Source organism: Fonsecaea pedrosoi (assembly GCF_000835455.1).
Source record: "Fonsecaea pedrosoi CBS 271.37 unplaced genomic scaffold supercont1.6, whole genome shotgun sequence".
Taxonomy (NCBI): Eukaryota; Fungi; Ascomycota; class Eurotiomycetes; order Chaetothyriales; family Herpotrichiellaceae; genus Fonsecaea; species Fonsecaea pedrosoi.
Genome location: NW_013550610.1, coordinates 1881289 through 1900348, shown reverse-complemented (window position 1 = coordinate 1900348; position 19060 = coordinate 1881289). Strand labels below are relative to the sequence as shown.

Genomic DNA, 19060 nt, shown 5'->3' with positions numbered 1-19060 from the left:
GGCCAAAATGATCGTACGGAGGCCTGGAAATCGAACTGAAGCAGCCCAAGGGGTCGATGTAAGGTGAGCAGCAAGGGACTAGCAAAGTCTTGTGATAAGATACGAAGCTGCAACTGTCAGGGGAGAGCTGACATTGACACAAGGGGAAGAGTCGGTGAATTGACGACCAATTGTCTGGCAAAACCGGAGAGAATCAGGAAATCAAGCGTGTAGAAGTGAATCAAATGTGCAAACAAGTGTGGTCGACGATATGGTCCAGTGCGCGTCTATATTGGCCACATGGACAGGCACGACAGGTTCAGCGGCCTGAAGTCAAGTTGTCTATCGATCTGTTGGCCGCCACGCGCAGATCAATTCCTCCACCGGCAAGACGGGGAACGTGCGAAGCTGGCGAGGATGATGTCATTGGTGGATTGCCAATACTTTAAATGACGACCCAGTCTGCCTGTTGTTTATCGTCTGACAAGTTAGTGTATCGCGCTCTCCGCCATCTTGCGCATCTTCTCGAATAGTCTGCGCCTACGAGGTATTCCTGTTACCCTGCTGTCTGTCATCCAGTGAAGGTCCAAGGATGCAGCCTCGGTTTTGAGTCATACTTGCTCCTCATGTTCCTCACCATCACGAATCGATATCCTCCGCTGAACCACTGGCCTGTATCAGTGTCTCAGGTCTGCATCCCCAATGCGTACGTGACAACCAACACGTCTCCCGTGCTATGCAATGCCTCGTACAATTGCCGATGAGCGCTGACCGGACGCCTCGACGCTAGGCGGACTGATGGTGATGCCCGCCAAATCCATCCTAGAGCGAAGTAAACACACTCCAAAACAAGGATCCGGTCAGGCTCCACCGAAGGACCTCGCATTTCGTGGACCTTGGCCAACGGCTCGCTTGGCCAGGAACTCTGCCACCACGTCGGCCGCCCGTTCGGTGATTCTTGCAGAACGCACTTACCGCATTCCTCGTATACCTTCCTGAGGGAAATACTCTCCTATTTTCAGGGCGTTTGATTTCGTCTTTACGAATGTAGTCTCTTCCTGCGACGCTTGTCAGTCTATTTGAAATGGTATCGGCGCGTAAATGGCATTATTATTATTGCACACAACTTCTAGTAGTTCTCTGCTTCAAGGCCAACCACTGGTCATTTTTTCGATGCCTATCTTATATAACGTATTGGTAAAGCAGGTGATAACCCCCGGTAGCCAGTCACTGCCAACGCCTTCCTTGAAACGCCCTTACAACCCAGAGAAGTCTTTGGCTGGTGTTCTGTCCCATCCACAAAAGATCAAAACCTGAAAAGAATCGACGCGATTCCCATGAACCATGTCCAGCTCCGATCGGATCTAGTGGGTCGCAACAGACATGGTTGTTTCCGGGTTCACCGGCCATGTCAAGATCGAGTAGTAGCTTCGAGTACGCCGCACATAATCCCATGTTATACATTTGAACGTCCTGATCGGCCACTTCGCTTTGCGATACCCTGCAGTTTCGACGACTTTGGCTGATGTTCCTTTTTGGAACGACCATTTCCCCCTGTTTCCGCTTTCGTCGAGGTCTTCTTTACCTTCTGGTCCGACTGCGGTGGAGGCAGCTGTGTCACACTCTCCTTGTCCAGATTCTCCACGGCTTCAGGAGGCATATCAGGAACCTTGAGCCGCTGTTCTCTTTCTGCAATCCTGAGGCTGCGACGAGGTGGAGTCAACTTGGAGACTTTTGCAGACGTCGTTGGGCCTCGAGATGCCTTCTGCCTGAGCCTGGTTTTCTGGTGGAGCGGCTCTGCGGATTCCAACGGTTGTGGATCAGAATCGTCGTCATAGGACGGATGGAAAATGGATATATCAGTCCGACGACGGCGCTCTTGGGGCATTGGCCTCGGTGGCGGCGGCGGTGTGGGAGGGCGTATGGCTTCCAGCGCATCAACCTCGGATGGAGTGAATTCCATGTCATTTAAATCCGCAGGTTCTGGTGATGGAGACTCATTTCTCCATTTCCACCCCACCAAGTGTGGCCATACAGGGGGGTTTATGTAGTCAGTCGTATTGTCGGTCCAGCTATCTTTCCAGCGGCCGTCCTCTTTCCATCGGGCCATTACATTCACCCTTGCCGGTTCATATGCTGAGATTGTGGGCTGCATTGGAAGGCGTCGCAGTTTCACCTCTTCCTCTGCGGCCTCTAGTGCCCAAACAAACCAAGGTCGGCTCGTGATTAGAAATTCGCGATCATCGACCACGTCGGTGTCGTATTGGTGTCCATTCTCTGTCGACACTAGCTTGAGAGTCTCGCTCCAGTGACCTTCCCTCTCGAGGTACATTCGGATCGCGCGCTCCCATTCGAACTCCTCATCTGGCACGGGCCAGCAGCCATTTTGTTCCTCCCAAGGTAGGCTGTCGAACTTCCGTTGTGTGCCCCGCCATTTCCGGTGCCACTCCCAGAATTCAGGACGATCTCCGTTAAGATACCGACCGTGACTGTTCGGTACGACTCCCCATTTCGGGTTCCAGACTCCCAGTTCTTGCCATCTTTTTTTGATGCTGTGTCTGGCCATGATGCGCGATCTCGCTTCCCCTACGCGCCCCCTCAAGTCGGGTCCATGATAGAGCAGAACATAATTTTCATCCCGACGCCACCGCTCATCGAAGATCCGCCTCGATTCCTGCAACTCCTCCTCTCCGTATCGACGGCCTGGGTGATAGCGATAGCGCTCATGCAAAATAGTTCGCATTATATTGATTTCCCTGTCATTCAACGGCTTACGAACAAGTTCTTCGGGGTCGACTTCGGCCTGGATTTGAGGCAAAGGTTCAAGGGTTGATTCTCTCGTGGTGTGACAGGATGAGTGAGGGTCCTGTCCGAAACGACGCTCTTGGTGTTCAAGAAACGATGGGCCGTCCTCCATCCGCGGGAGAATGGCATTCAGACGAGCCGAGTTGATGTCGTGGACGGTTTGAGTCATTGTGATGGTTGGTAGAAGTGCAGAAGTCGACGCGTTGAGCAGAGGCAGTCCATTGCGGCTTACTGATATATGGATTTACAAGTTGTCAATCGTCCACGTGACGCATGCATTCCAACACTCTAGGCAACAAATTGAGCCATGCACGCACCCGACTAAGATAAGGGACGTGTTTGACAACAGCAGGGTCCATTCACCAGGTGAGAAAGGAATGCAATCTACGACAATCGTTGTTGTCCAATCGACTTGAGGGGGAGCCATGGGTTTCTCAAAATGTCTCGGTATTACTGGGTCACTTGAACAAGGAGACTGATTTGCTCAAAAGATGGAATACTCTCCCAACCACTCTTTTGGAGGCCGACTATCTTACTTTTTCTCTTGTGGAATGCACAGCATCATGTCTCCCCGTCAAATTCCACACCCTCAAACGATCTTGTGGCTCGTGCCGAACAAGAAATCTCCCAAGGCCAAGGAAATGCTTCTTCACCCAGACAACAAGAAGTTTGTTTCACTATGCCACACAAACCCCGATATGTACGGACTTGAGATCGGCCATCACGTTCCGTCAAGGCCTCGTCCTCTGGTTATAGCGGAAGTGGGAAAGAGTATCTCCCAAGTCCACTTTTCGTTCGAAATCCACCCAGAATCCCATCAAATCATGTTCTGGGACCGGTCCCGACTTCACACCACGAAAATAGACCCAGATAAGTTCAGGGAAGATGGGAATTTCCGCAAGATCGTCTTGAACACGAAGAAATCCGACTACACAATCAGCGCTGGCGGCGAGAAACTGGACCAGTTTGTCTTCCACGTGAAATGGGTCACGAAAAAGGACATGCTCGTACAAGAGCAGGAAAAATAAATCTCAGATGGTGGATGCACGGATATGCAATTCTCGTTGGGCTCCAACTGTCGAGGACGTTCCGATGGATCTCACCTCTTGGTACAACACACGACTTCACACGCCTGCCATTGGGGCTGTCCAGCGAGCGATCATCGTTGAAGATCTAGGTGGTGGAGCGTTTGGTCAAGTACACAGAGCTGTTGATGCCGATTCGGGATGCTTAATCGCAGCCAAGAGAATCAAAGTGCCTGGGAGGGACGACGTGTTGCAGCGTGAAGTCAAAGCCCTCTCCAGCATTTCTCACGTATGTTCCTCCTTATCCTCTTGGCTATGGTGCCACATGCAGACAGCGGGGAACAGAAGAACATTGTCGAATACTTGGGCTCGTCGGGTTGGGGCACCGAAACCGTCGAGATTTACCTGAGCCTCAAATCCGGAAGCTTGGGCGATTTGATCAAGCAATTTCCAGGCATACGTACCAACAAAGTTGTCGTCTGGCGGTTGTGGCATGAAATGCTCCAAGCGCTAGATTATCTTGCCTGCCGAAACTGGATCCACCGGGATGTGAAGCCCGCAAACATCCTCTACACCCCAACAGGCGACAACAATTACCTTTTCCAACTCGCTGATTTTGGCCTTGCCAGTCAACAACAGCTCGCAAGGACGCTCTGCGGCTCTCCCCTCTACATGGCACCCGAGATAAGGTTCGAAACGCACGAGCAATCTCCCAAAGCGGACGTCTGGTCCCTCTTTGTCGTGCTCGGTGTTGTGACACAATCAGGAAATCTTCACGACCCAAGGCTAGCTCAGTACAACGACGTTCTCCAAGGCGTCAAGGATGCGGCTATTCACATGCCGATGGCACGACAAGATCCCGATCTACGAGCTTCGGCAGCTCAAATGCTTGCCATGTGTTTCAACGGCGAAGGACTGACCACACCTCGACGTCAGATTGGCCCAGTGCCGGATGCTTCTTCTCAGCCTTCAGGACAACGCGATAGGTTCCAAGTTCCAGCACCGAAAGGCCCCAAGCCTGATGTCCCTGGCCTGAAGCGACTTCGCAGTGTGTCACCCAAACCTGCAGCGAAAGCCCCTCAACAACCAAAGTACTGCTTCCAAACGGAAGAACGACGACCATGGTGGGCGCGTCGGTGAGCTGCTAGAGAGAAAGGGTGGGAGGGAGGAAGTGGCTTGTACACTAACTAGTACCTTTGGTGTTTCTTTTGTGTCCATGAGAAGAATGCCACTACTGAATAAATACACAGGCAGATAGATAGATATCTTAGATATAGATTCAGGAACTTTACTTGGTGTTTAGTACGATGAATCTTTCTGGTACTGGCAAGTGTTCTGTTGTGTGCGTCTCATTCTTTCTTCCAATGATACAAATGCTCATGCGACACGAGAAACGAAAACGAACAGAAAACAGCATATTCCCTCCTAGCTCCGCGGCCGGGCTTTTTTTTTCTTCAACCAAAACCTACCAGACATTCTTTGTGAGTACTTACTACTACAATAGGACATACATGGTACCATAAAGCGGTAGAAAGTACTAGCAGTACTTCGTAACTTATAGTGACACTGAGTTTGTCCCGGTGCGCGGATTGAACCGTTCGTGCAAACGGCACCTGTAAAGCGCGCCACGAAAACCGCCCGGATCGGTCTAGCTGGCCTATTGAGTTTCGCTCCCAACCAAAAACGGAAGTCACGCATGCGCTTGATTGGTTGGTACCATGTACCAAGAACCAAGTAGGAAGGAGGACTTAGTCATCAAGAAAACTGCTTGTACTTGGGCAATTTGTGCATATTACCAAAATCCAGTGCGAATGGCTTGGACAAAGGAATTACTAAATATCCATTCTTGGTTGTTTGTCTGGCAAGACATTGACTGGTCTACATACATATCTCACCAGGAAGGTAGGCAAAGTAGGCAAAGTCCCTTTCTCCTTGTTGCTGGCGACTACTTTACTAGTAGACTATCACCCAGCAGAACTTGCTACCGAACGTGGTAGTGCGGGAGGCCACCGGATCGGAGCGTAGTTGTCCTCGTGGAACGGTTGTGGTCGCTGCTGGCCTCTCGAGGCACAGCCGCGTTCAACAAATCCACGCATATCGTCCCTCCAGACCTCGGGGACAAGTTGCAGCGGATCGCAATCGGTATTGTCGAGGGCGCCGGGGTCTGCTCCGGACCAGGCAAGAGCTTCTGATAGGAATGCTTTGCCGCGATCACACGCTTCGTGCAGAGGCGTCCTCCCTTTGTTATTTCTGACGTCGAAGCTTTGCCTCGTGCTCTGCCACGCTGTCGATACTCTGTAGAAGCATTTGTCTGCTTCATACACACCAACAGGATCACCGAGACTTAGACAGTGAAGAACCGTATTTCCCATCTCATCTTTTGCCTCTACAGAGGCCCCTCTGTCCAAAAGGGCTCTGAGCACTGCGTCGTTTGCGTGAGATGCTGCAACGAGTAGTGGTGTTCGGCCCTCTTTGTCGCGTGCTTCCAGGACTGCTTCGGCGCCAGTCTCCCACAGGCGATTTAGCACTGTTTCTAAAAGCTCCGTGCCATCACGTCTCTCTGCGTCAATTCGTTTCCCGAGTTGAACGTTGGCAGCGAGATGGTGAAGTACTGTCATCCCGCGATCATCAGCCACCAAAGTGTCGCTCTTCGTCGCTTCAGCCAAGGCTGCTATCCAATGGAGGTAACGCTCGTTCGCGGCCGCGGCGAGGAGCGGTGTCATACCACGGTGATTGACAGCGTCAAACTTTGCCCCGGCTCGATTGAGCAATTCCACTACCGAGGCCGTGTACATGATCTCCCAATCCTGCAGTATCGCGGGAAGTGTGCAGAGGTGCAATGGTGAGTTGCCCTCCAGGTCTGTTATCTGGACGTCTGCACCCCGACGCAATAGGTACTTGACGAGTTTTGTACGAGCGTTCCAGCAGGCATAGTGAAGGGGCGTGCGTCCCAGTTCATCCTTGCTGTTCACGTTCGCTCCATTGTTGAGGAGAGTCTCCACGATTGACTTCATTCTGGAACGCCAGAATCCGCCGGACGCGAAACACAAGGGGTTCAAGCCATGGTTATCCGGAATATTAGGATCAGCACCATATCGAAGCAACGTCGACATAATTGTGCTAGCCTTGTCCAATCCAGATGAGCCCACTCTGACGATGGCAGCCAATGGGCTTATACCGTCCCGGTCCTTCGCATTTGGGTTGGCTCCCAGCTCTAAAAGAGCAGTAATTGGGCCGGACTGTGCGTCCGTCACCACTGTCGGAGTGGTTTTGTAGAGCAGAGGCGTAAGACCATTGTGATCCAAGGCATCGACAGGAACTCCACTCTCAACTAGGACTGATACATCGTCTGCATCCTTCGCCTCATGGAGTGCAGTCCTCCCATGGACGTCAGTGGCATGTATATCGGCCCCCCATTCGATCAACAACTTCTTCCCTTCTGCTCCCTGGGAACAGAATAGCGGTGTTTGACATAGATAATCTTCCGCGGAAACAGACGCACCATGCTGGAGAAGGCACAGCACCTTTTCCGCACCCCTGGCACAGTGAAGTGCGGTTCTTCCCAAGGAATCCCGCACGTCTATCTCGATCCCACGCTTTCTCAGGAGAATTTCCAGGTAAATGAGATCCAGATAGGCTGCCGCGTAGTGGAGGCTAGGGTACATATTATCATCAAATCCCCAATGTTCATATCCTTGAAGAGCGTGGAGGCGCCTCGGGGGAACATCTTCAATGATGCGAGAGAATATCTCCAGGAACACACCAGTCCATGGTTTCCCAGAAGCGTCTCTTCCCAGTGCGAGACTGAGGACATGCTGATCTCTGAACGTGGTATCCGTATTGTCACCTCTCTCCAATAGATATTGAGCCACCTGGCTGTGACCGCCCCAGCAGGCGGCGAAAAATGGCGATAATGCCTCTCGGCTGGTCTGCGATTTCTCTGATCCTTCTAGCATCTTCAAGCCCTCCAGATGGCCGAAATATGCCGGCAGAGTCTGGGGCAGCAGATCCTCTACGCTGAGGTCACGTATTCGAAACATCTTGTCATCTCCCTTCCATGAGTACAGGCGTCGAAGCTCTCTGCCCAATTCTAGCCAGAATTTGCACAGACTCTGATCAGGAGAACAAATGGATATGTATAAATGCCGAATTTCGTCACTCACGTACCCACAATCACGGATATGCGACGACCAGTGCCAGCACGCGTATCCCAGGAAAGGGTGCTCCTTGATGATGGACTCGATCTCTGGTTCATCAAATTGTAGGCCTCGAAGTCGCATGTAGTTCAGATAAGCTACACAGCTTATTGACAAGATGGCGTGTGCACGAGACAGTGGTATCGAATGTTGCCAACTCTTTGTACTTGTCTCCAACGCTTCCGTCGGGCGTCCTTGGTCGAATTTGGCCAAGAGAAATTCTCTGGCAGTCTGATGGATCAAAGTAACGCGACCATTGTAAACGGTCACAAACAAGCTGCACCAGTCTCGAAGTGTGTTCTTGAAGTCATCGTCGTCTTCGAGATCTAGTTCATCCTCACCAGACATGTCAGAGGCGACGTTCAACGCAACATTCATTTCCTGCAAAGTCAAGGGACGGTCCGCTGCCAAAATGATGCTTAGCGCTTTCTGAACTGTTTCTCTGTTTTCTTCCTCAACTCGCAGAAGAATTTGTTCATATACGCCGTCTACTTTGGCTGGAACAGTATCAATACGATCCGATATTCCCCTCATTGTCTTCTGAAATTTGCTCTTCTCTAGGTAATCGAATACCAGGTGGACCCAAAGGTAGGTGCGATGTTCAATTTGGAAGATTCGGGCCTCCAGATGGTCTCTGAGACTCTTCTTCAAGGCGTAGAGATTGGAGAGTCTCTCGATCCGGTAACGGATGACCCGGTCCACCTCTTCCATTATTGCGTCGGATTCATCTTCACCAGGAATCCTGATATTGGGAAACGATTCAGCTAACGCGTATTCGACCTTGGTTGTCACGGAGTAATAAGGTCTACTGGTGAGAAGTATCCGAAACTTTGTCCTCTTTGATTTCGACGAGTCGAAGAATCCTTCAATCAAGGATATCAGGTCTCTGAGCTCCAGCTCGGCACACTCATCCAGAGCATCAACGACCCAAATGATGTGTCCTGCTTCGGGGTCCGTGACTGTGTCGACTAACATATTCCAGACAACACTTAGCGCCTCGGGCAAATGTTCTCCAACTCCTCTAAAGTGGTCAAGTGCGTGGTGAGCGAGGTGTGGCTTCTGCTTGAGCAACTGATGGACAGTGGAACAGACGGCCTGTTTGGCGGTGGTTGCGTATGGATCCTTGAAGAAGAAATAGCAAATGGTTGCATCTCGAGGAAGGGCTTCGTCCACCAGATACTTTGCAAGGACAGATTTGCCGCAGCCCGGGTCAGCAGACACAAATAGAGGGCCTGAGTCTTGAGAGAGCCATTGCTTGTAGTTCTGGTGTTCCAGGAACCATTGACAAGTTCCCTCGACTCTTCCATCGATCCTGTGTTTGAACATCTCATAATCACTCACGAAGAGTTTTTCAAGCAGGGAGTCCAGTTTCTTCCTTTCTTCATCACTTAAGGTTTGCTTGTATAGATCAGATTGCTTAGCGAGGGCATCCAAGATGGCGTCAACCTTTTGTTGAAAGAGATCACTCCACTCTTCGGCGAGTTCGACTTGGCGCTCCAAAAGCTGGAGCGTGGATGTGGAATTTGCCTTGAGACCCGAGAGCTTCTCTCGCGCAATAGAGCTGTTAATGTGCGCGGACTTCTTCTCAATCTCTTCTTCGAGCTCCTTTATCTTGTCCAACATGCTCTTCCATTCGTCTGCGTTGATAAGGTCGCGGCCCAGATTCCCAAGACGGCCACGGTAGAAGCGTCGAACGCTATGAATTTGGAATTTGAGGACATGAATGTACAGGTCCAAGACGACATCCTCGTATCTATCTCTCAAATTTCCGTCGATCCCGCTCGCTCCGCTTTCAGGCAGCATGATAGATTCCAGAGCGATATAGTAGCGCAGGCGACTCGTCACATACGTAAAGCCTTCATTCTGGGCCGACAGAGCTGTACTTCGGTTGTTGAGAAAGACCAGGACCAATGAGACGCCCGCCCATGCTAGCGAAGCTTCCGGTGAACTTTTGACTGCTCCAGCAATCCAGTCACGAACCGATAGAAGTAAGTCGGTGGCTTCGGATACCTGGTTTTCCAGATCAAACTCTTTGCCGGCGATGCGGTACCGTATCCTCCTAGCATCGACACGTTCCATGCCATTCTTCATGATACTTTCCATTTGGGCTTGCCGCTCCTTCGGGTCCGTTGACACAACATTTTTACTGGTATTGGTTTGCCCAGGCAAGTGTGCTGAGAGAATCTCCTCATATTTTTCTACAAGCTCGGGATGCTGAGATTTCAAAGAGTCGTACGCTTTCCCCCAGAGGGCAGAAGGTTCGCTGTGGTATTTCGCACTGGCCGGTTGAGCCATTGTTGTGGTGTGTTCGCACTTGGGGATGCGCGGCGACGAGGTGAAAGACCGTCACAGTCAGTCATTTGCCCCTCCTTTTTCGCCCCGCCTGGAATGAGATCAAGGCTGCGGCTTCTCAAACTAATCACAGGATGCCAGTCGCTGCGGTCAGTTTCATGAGACCTTCAAATGTGGGCAGGGTTCTCCGGATCCTCTTTGCCACGTGCATCGTAGTCTCCTTACTGTTCCGAGAACGTTAACACCGTGATGGGACTGTGGAAGTGATTATATAATCTCCGTTCCAAAGGGGAATTGTCACGGTTGTCTCCGCCCGCCGCTATTCCAAAAGGGTCAAAGTCGCCTAGACCGGATGCGGATTTCCTGGCAGCGACTTTACAGAGGTAAAATTAGCAGGCATAAGGGTTGGCAGGGGATCTGCCAGGATCCTTGATGCCAGTCCGAAACAGGGTAAAGCCAACTGCTACGAGGCCTGATTTGGTCTCGGGATGCTGTAGAGTGATCTGCCCGTGCCATGATATTAGTGATTTGTGCACACAAGTGCAGGTTCTCACACTTTGCTCCGCTTCGTTGTCCTCCGACAGTGACCACCCTAGGTCCTGTCAATACAGCCGGTGTAGGATTGCATACTCAAGAGAAGTGCGCTGAGTGATTCGCAACCAATGGATTGCGGATTGGCTGTATACCCGTGGCGCAAATAACATCGGGGCACGAGTTCGTAGAAGCCCACAACGGGAAAAGTGCCCCATGGATGGGCGTTAGTGACTCCACGGCACCTCTGTAGCAACCAACAAGGCCTTGGCAAACCTACTAGTCACCCACAATTGGTTGTGATGTCAAGCTGCAGACGGCCAAGCCCCGACTCTGAAGACTTGGTTTGATCTACTCCGTTCATGTCAGTGCTCACTATTCGCTGCCTACACACTTGAAACAACATGGAAGATCATCGACGGTCTGCCATCTTAGCGAGTCCTTACAGTGCGGTCGACTCCGGTGGCCTGCACCGGGTTTTTGCGACAAATGACGTCAAATCTCTTGCAGGATCATCGACGGCGACATGCCGGGACGATCATCCGCTCCATGCTAAAAGCCCTGCTGGAATCGCCAACTCCAGAGCCGGCTTGCCTCTTTACACCTGATCGCTTCTTCGTGGCTCTGTAGCACTGCTCTCGTCCGCTGCACCTGTGCAAGTCCGCAGTCATGGCTGCAATCGCGAACCTGCGCCACAAAATCTCTCATCACAAGCATGAATTGGGTGAATCGCTTTCCAATCACAGTGATAAACACCGGCGAGGGGGCCCCGAAAAAGATGTTGCCGATACAGTCCAACAAGAGGTCCAATGGTCCAGCGCCGAGGATGAGGAAGAGGGTGGAGAAGAGAACAACCGGCGCGGGCACGGCGAGGCCATGAAAAGCCTAGATGAATTCCTGGACAATGATGACCCTCCTGAAGCGAAGAAGCGATATGGCAAACTACCATTGGTACAGTCTCAAGATGACCCGATCGATCATGACGCATGGAACGCGGGTTGGATTTCGCTCGCAGATATTGACACCAGTCTCACTGGCAAGGAAATCACCTTTCGCGCTCGAATTCACGTTGTGCGACACATGAGTGCAAGGCTTGCCTTCGTGGTGTTTCGCCAGGAGACCACCACGATACAGGGCGTGCTCCGCGCCATAGACGGCGGGGTCTCTGAAAATATGGTCCGGTGGGTGGAACACATGAGGGCAGGTTCCATCGTCGTCGTCAGAGCCAAAGTCAAAGAGCCCGAACAAACTGTTAAGGGTACAAGCACTTCGGATGTGGAACTTGAGATCTCACAGATGCGGCTGGTCTCGGCGAGGACGGCTCCTGTGCCCTTTAGTGTCTACGAGGCTGACGCAGCGACTGACGGTCACTCTATATCCGATAGGGTCAGGCTCGCGAATCGTATTCTCGACCTGCGAACACCATCAGCACAGGCAATCTTCCGAGTTCAGTCGGCTGTGTGCAAGACTTTCCGACGCCATCTCGAGGACCGTGGCTTTCTAGAGATCCATACACCAAAATTACAAGGCGGAGCGACTGAGGGCGGTGCAGACGTCTTCAAGCTCGATTACTTTGGTCGTCCGGCTTTTCTGGCTCAAAGCCCACAGCTTGCCAAACAAATGTGCATCTCGGCAGATTTCCCACGTGTCTTTGAAATTGGCCCTGTTTTCCGTGCTGGTAGGTTTCTCACCTCGTCCCTGGTGACATACATGGCTAAATGCTACGCAGAAAACTCAAACACCCCCCGCCACATGACCGAATTCACGGGATTGGATCTGGAAATGGCTATAGACAGGCACTATCACGAAGCAATGTGGTTGATTGATGCGACACTGAAAGAGATCTTCAAAACACTTTATGACTACAACAAGAAGGACATTGATACCCTGAAACATCACTTCCCACACGACGACCTGGTCTGGCTGGACGAGACACCGAGAATCACATTCGCAGAAGGTGTCAAGCTGTTGAACGAATCAGGTTGGACCAACGACGACGGAAGTCAACAGTCCGAGCATGACGACCTGCCGACCCGGGGCGAGCGAAGACTCGGAGAGCTAGTCAAGCAGAAATATCACACTGATTATTACATCCTCGACAAGTTTCCTGCAGCCGCACGTCCCTTTTACACCATGCCAGATCAAAAAGACGGGAATATCACCAATTCTTTCGATTTTATGGTTCGGGGGCAAGAAATCCTTTCTGGTGGGCAGAGAATCCATGAACACACACTGCTGAAGGAGCGAATGGAAGCCCAAGGCATGGATCCAGATGACTTGAAGGAATATGTGCAAGCCTTCGAGTGGGTGGCGCCGCCGCACGCCGGCGCTGGTATCGGGCTCGAACGTCTTGTTGCGCTTATCCTGGACCTAGGCAACTTGCGCTATGCGTCACTGTTTTCCCGCGATCCCAAGAGCTTCCCCGCGAAAAAGGAACCGAACCTGCGACATCCCGAGGACAGCACTTTGCATCGTCCCAAGGGCTATCTCCAGCCGGTTGAGAACTTGGTAGCAAATTACGGAGACGCCACGAACACTTCTTGGATGGACGAGAGATACCAGATTTGGCGGGATGACAAGACGGGTGCAGCTATCGCCTACGTTCCTACGCATGATCGAGCAATTATTGCCGGAAACCCGCTGTGCGAAACATCCCAGCTTGAAGACGTGATTGCCGCCTTTCTGAAGTGGCTTCGGCGCGAGACTCGGCTCCGGCCTCTTTTTATTCTTGTAGACAAAGAAATCGAAGAGGTTCTCGGCGCTAAGATGGGATGGAAGAGCTTCACCAACGTGGCAGAGCAGCGGGTCAATCTTGCTAATAATGAGCATATGACCATCAACAGCGACGTTGACCGCAAGATCCGGCACGCCTCGAAAGAAGGAGTGAAAGTGACAGAGTACGGCAGTGAGGTGCCGGAGGACGTGCGCCGGGAAGTAGAAAAGCGCATCAAAGAGTGGCAGGATAACCGCGAGGGTGCACAGGTCCACTTGAGTGTGATCACGCCGTTCAAGGATGCATCACACCGCCAGTACTTCATCGCCGTGGACGACCGGGGCAAAATACACAGCCTGGTGGTGCTCGCACAACTTGCACCTCGGTGGGGCGTGCAGGTGAAATGGGCGCTTGACTTCCCCGGTGCGACCAATGGAGCGATCGAACTGACAGTGCAGGCCGCTCTCAAGGCCGCTGCGAAGGCGGGTTACAAGACGTGCACGTTCGGTGCCGGCGCGACCGCCAAACTGAGCAGCGAGCACAATGTCGGCAGTGTCAAGGCTGCCACGCTCGACTCGCTGTACCAGACCCTGGCGGCCAAGTTCAATCTCGACAAGAAGACGGGGTTCAGGACCAAGTTCAACACTCTCGAAGACCCGCTCTACCTGTGCTACCCGGCCCGCGGTTTGGGACCGAAGGGTGCTCGCGCCATCATCGACTTCTTCCAGGGGGAAGAATAGGTCAGTCGGCAGGGGGTGTCGAATCACCCCCTTGTCCGCGAGGACAGACCGACATACATTGACTGGCATGGGTGTTGGACTCTTCCACCAATGCCAGCGACAGGTGGTCCTGGGGACGAACTGAATACACGTGGGGATCAAAACACGCCATCATCCCGTCGTCCACCGACCACAGGAAGACGGGGAATATGGAGAGAGATCTTATCCCGGTTCTCGAGTACACGCTTTTATGATCAGGAGATCGATAACCTACGTAATCAGTGCTGAGGGGGTGAGGAATATCTGACAAGCTGGCTGGCTGGCTGGCTGGCTATATCCTGCTTAACTGATTATCTGTACTGCTAGCTAGCTAGCTACGTATGTATGAGCCGCATTAATAATGACACAACACGGCTCGATCCAATGGCAACACCTGATAATCCATCACCTAATGAACTATACTATTAATGGTACATCCACTCAAGCACACAAACCTACAGGTCACAAGCCCACAAATGTCCGCCACGTCACGTCACGTCGCCTCTCATCCCAAGGCCCGAAGCTTCTCCCCATCTATCCCTGATTCATGACCGGATCTTCCGACTCTCTGCAACCACGGTACGACGGGGAGTTCATGGTCGCGGTCTGTCGGATGACTGGGGCACAGTCGTGCATGTCCGGCGGTCAGGAAAGCATCGGTGTACTCTCGTAGAGAAGACCCTGTCACTTGGATTAGCAAATCTTTTCTCTGCCTTGGAGGGGGGGAATACAGGTTGGTGGGTACTTACTGACATGCCCCCCCGATTTCGTGGACCGCCCGTTCTGGCCCATGAGACTCGTCACCGACGCAGTAGTCCCAGTAGCCTCGACCACGGTTCGGGCCCGACCACAGAAGCCGTCTGTGACGTTGACCTTGTCCGTCTGCCTTTTCGTAAAAGTGTCGAAATATAAGCTGCCCGCAGGCCGGAAACGTGAGATTTGCCATCTCCGCCGCAGCAAGAGCCGAGTGCTTGGTGACCAACCAGCATATATGTTGATGAGTGGTCATGCCCGACCAGAAATCGTGTAAACTGGGCTCCTGGGACGTGCTCCATGATACATGTACTCCGCCTCGACGGGGTTATGTTCAATCTGCCCTCCCAATCAAGAGGACTTTTGGGACGGGAAATGGTCGTATGAGACCGGACTGTCATCGCATATGAGCCGCACGCACGTCAAGGCCAGAATTCGAAAAAGTGCTCACCGTACGCCATCCATTGTCGCGACCTCTGACCGCGTCGTCAGTTTTTCGTGGGCCAGCTACTCGGAAAGGCAGCCTCGCGAACGACGCGTGTCCCGTTGTCCATGTCGAGGATGAATACTCGGTTGAAAAGCCCCCCCTCTCCCTTCCTTTTTCGAATTCTACACCGATCCTCCTCACGCCAGGACATGCGTCTACGATCCTCTGGCGCAGGAGGGGGAAGTCGAACTTCACGTAACGGCGCCCGCCGTTGTGCCTTGTCACGGTGGGAGCCAGTGGGCCGCTCGTGTAGTTGAAAGGGATCGAAGGATAGGTCAGCGGGCAGAATGGGGGCCGTCGTGGTGAATTGTCCCCGAATGTCGCATTGCTCGCGTCCCTTTCCGGGAAGAGATGCGCCGTACCAACGTTCGCGGTCGATCTTTGGTCGAGTGAGATATTGCCAGGACACCCGGGGGGGGACATTGCTCGAAACATGACGAAGGAAAGCGACGCGGGTATGGATTTTCTTGGGCGTTTCTGGGCCGAGTTGGCTCCTTGCACTTCACATCACGCTGCCGGTTGGGACAAAGAGGAGGGGATGATCCGGGCTTTCTCACACTGACAAGCAGCGCGAGTCTCGACAAGAGCGACAACGTGGATTCCCCAGCCTACGTGCTCTCTGCCTAACTCCAGCAAGGAACCAGAATCACGCCTCGGGGGGGGGGGGTTTCAGTGAATCTGCAGTAGAAAAAAAAAAGAAAGAAAAAAAAGAGAGCACAGAAAAATCAATCGTGGCAGTCGAGGTGAATTTCTCTCTGTGCCTAGTATGGGTGCTGTTCAACAACGATACAACGGGTCAGGAAACGGATGTGGTGGTATTTTGAATCAGGTACAAATGGATTTAGGCTACGAGTTATCTACCTTGATGGAGAAGCTAAGCCCGTCATGGAGGGGAGACTTCCACCAACTGTCTCCTCAAAATAGGTCTGCCGGTCCTTGCCACCAAAGTAGGGTGTTAGCTTTTCCTGTATGCCCTTTTCCGCGAGCACTTGTACTGTACCTCGTACATTAGCTTTCCTGATTCTCCACACAAGTGCCTTGGTAGTCTCTTCGTATCTTGAATATGTCGCCCTGCCAAGGGTTGCCTCGATAAAGCCGGCGCCACTGGTAATCTTGAGAAGGTCAAATCCGTCCTCCAAGCAGGTGAATATGACAGACACGATGGCATGTGAATTGCGGTCGAGAATAACCACTCGTCATGGAGTGTTTGCTGGACAACAACATCAAACTTGACCATCTTTGGTGTCACCAAGGCCGTCGAACACTGTACATTGGGGAACTCGAAACGACGCCAAGTGCCACGGTGCTGATTTTTTTTTAGGTCGGATCGCCGTCGCTCAAGATCTGAGAAACCGATTTGTTAGCGTCATTCAACAAGGTGCAATGACGGAGAATTAAAGGCAGGAGGAGCGTGATCCAGAACAATTCCGGTCAGAGCAAACATTGTCGCGTTGGAGGTGCACTAGACAGAACCCACAGTATGAAATAGAGACATACAAATCTCCATGTTGGGAGTACCGCAGGAACACAAGCGGCGTTTAGAAACCCCGAGTTTTCTTTTTGTTTGTTTTTTTTCCATTCTTGGATGATCGTTGATACTCGTGGTCTGGAAACCACAAAAGTAGAAGAAGCTCCTGAAAAGGACATTGAGGCGTGATAACACTGTCCACGAGCTGAGTCACAGGTGTTCATCACCGTCGTCAGACTGGCGAACATTCTGACGCTTATTCTGAGGCGGAGATTGTTCTAGAGGTTGTCTGTGTAAACGTTTGGTAGACCCTTGACTCGATGAAAGCTCGCCGGACGAGACTGCAGAGTTGTGAGAATTGAGAGTCGATTCGAGATCTTCGGTTGGATGGGGTTGTGTCTCCTGGATCGGAGTCTCGGTGTTGGCATCACCCAATCTAGGCTCGGACGTGAGGCTCGACGCCTGCTCGACACTGGTCTCGACCCCAAGTATTGTGCTTTGACGGCCATTTACCCTCGCGTTTGCTTGCTCGATGGCCTGGTCTCTTTGCTCTTTCGCCCAATCCCGAGCATTCCTGTAGGCAGCGGCTCCCTGTCGAAATGTTTCTGGAGAGTCGTTCATGGCAAAGGATCTCAATCGGTGCATGAAATATTCCGGTCTGCCACCAGGACCAGTCGGTGATGCAGCGTGGATGGTGAACAGCTGAAGGTAACCATGGTAGTATATCGATGAAATCGTATGCGCGTTGTTGTCTAAGACTGGCTTCTCATGTCCGAATGATAATAGGCGAATCATGCCCCTCTCCCCTAAAGCTCCATCGTACAAAGCCTGGCTATTCGCAACTCTCTCAGTTCCATCAGGGCCTTTCACAGCTAGAAAGAAATTTGGCACGATAGGGAGGGAATCCTGTTTTGATGGAATGATAGAGTTCCTCAGCTCATCCCGGACGCGTCGGTCCAATCGTTCGGGACGGGCGCCGTAATAGATGTCAGGATTGCCAGGGACAATTGTTCCATCTGTGAGAGGATCCAAATTTGTCCATCGGATTCCGCCGCACACAGATCCAGGGTCGATGATCTTGCCCTCGATAATTGGTATTACCGATGTGGTCACTTGCTTCTCCTTGTGAGCATTGTCGTTGTTTTTAGCAAAATTTTGAAAATCTGCTTCCGAGAAACTCGAGGGTGAAAGAGAGAGTCGTCGTACGCCTAGTCGTTGGTTGATCTGCTCCCAATTACCCGGTCTTTTGGCTGCTTCACCATCTTGAAACAAGAAATTAGCAGGGTAAACCCCCCCATCGGTGAGGTTCTGATCAAAGTTGGGACAGTATGGGCTACTGCTTTTGACAGTTTGTGTGGTTCTCTGGTCGGTAGTCTGATTGTTCTTCTCGGTTGTAGGCTCATTGGTAGCGTGAGTGGTCAATGCGGTGTGAGAAGTGGGCTTGCATGCATGTGTCCCAGTCTCGCTCTGGATCACTGGACGGGGTAGAGGCCTCATGCTCTGTAGACAACGAGGGGAGGTCAGCGTTGATGACGAAAAAGATAGCAGCATACTCACGCCTCTCACATCCGACATATCGGGCCCGCCGTCTCCTGCGAGCTGTTCAAGTTCTCTAAGCTGGTCTCGATCACAATGACGAAGAAAATCGGTAGCGGAAAGAAGTGAAGTCCTTCCCCTCGCAGGACTAGTGGTCGCATCACTAGTGGTCGCGGGATCGAAAAGGTGTCGCGTTCCGTATGGTGAACAAGAACTTGCTGCCAGTTGCGCATTTCTTCTATCTAACTCTTTCAGGGCGTGCTTGTCTAGGTGAATTTTTGACAAATTGTCCCAGAAAGCTGGGGGAAAGAGAGGTCTATCATGATGGATGCGCTTCGGTCGTTTTGAGCGATTTGGACATGTGTCGTCGGGGCGCGAAATCTGTCCTGCATCTCGACCCTTTTGAGGTGGAAATGCTTCGACTGCCGCCATATCGTGCTCTACTAGATATGAGGGCGTCTGCGCGACAACTGTGGCTATGTCTTGTTCAGGGTTGTGAACGTTTGGTACAAGGTCG

The 19060-nt window shown here is 52.0% G+C and overlaps 5 protein-coding genes across 5 annotated transcripts; 2 read left to right on the top strand and 3 right to left on the bottom strand.

Moving 5' to 3' along the window:
• Positions 1 to 1435: 1435 nt before the first annotated feature.
• Positions 1436 to 2953, bottom strand: Z517_09507 (uncharacterized protein; the record flags this gene model as incomplete). The annotated part of the gene is made up of 1 exon (XM_013425415.1): positions 1436 to 2953. One exon carries the CDS (start codon positions 2951 to 2953, stop codon positions 1436 to 1438), a length of 1518 nt encoding a protein of 505 aa, XP_013280869.1.
• Positions 2954 to 3347: 394 nt separating this feature from the next.
• On the top strand, positions 3348 to 4949 carry Z517_09506 (uncharacterized protein; the record flags this gene model as incomplete). Its single annotated transcript, XM_013425414.1, has 3 exons — positions 3348 to 3770; positions 3799 to 4098; positions 4155 to 4949. The coding sequence occupies 3 exons, from the start codon at positions 3348 to 3350 to the stop codon at positions 4947 to 4949; spliced, it is 1518 nt and encodes a 505-aa protein (XP_013280868.1).
• An 824-nt stretch (positions 4950 to 5773) lies between these two features.
• Positions 5774 to 10300, bottom strand: Z517_09505 (uncharacterized protein; the record flags this gene model as incomplete). Its single annotated transcript, XM_013425413.1, has 1 exon — positions 5774 to 10300. The coding sequence occupies one exon, from the start codon at positions 10298 to 10300 to the stop codon at positions 5774 to 5776; it is 4527 nt and encodes a 1508-aa protein (XP_013280867.1).
• Positions 10301 to 11497: 1197 nt separating this feature from the next.
• On the top strand, positions 11498 to 14281 carry Z517_09504 (aspartate-tRNA(Asn) ligase; the record flags this gene model as incomplete). The annotated part of the gene is made up of 2 exons (XM_013425412.1): positions 11498 to 12506; positions 12558 to 14281. 2 exons carry the CDS (start codon positions 11498 to 11500, stop codon positions 14279 to 14281), a joined length of 2733 nt encoding a protein of 910 aa, XP_013280866.1.
• Positions 14282 to 17217: 2936 nt separating this feature from the next.
• Z517_09503 (uncharacterized protein) lies at positions 17218 to 18975 on the bottom strand (the record flags this gene model as incomplete). The annotated part of the gene is made up of 2 exons (XM_013425411.1): positions 17218 to 18507; positions 18565 to 18975. The coding sequence occupies 2 exons, from the start codon at positions 18973 to 18975 to the stop codon at positions 17218 to 17220; spliced, it is 1701 nt and encodes a 566-aa protein (XP_013280865.1).
• Positions 18976 to 19060: the final 85 nt, after the last annotated feature.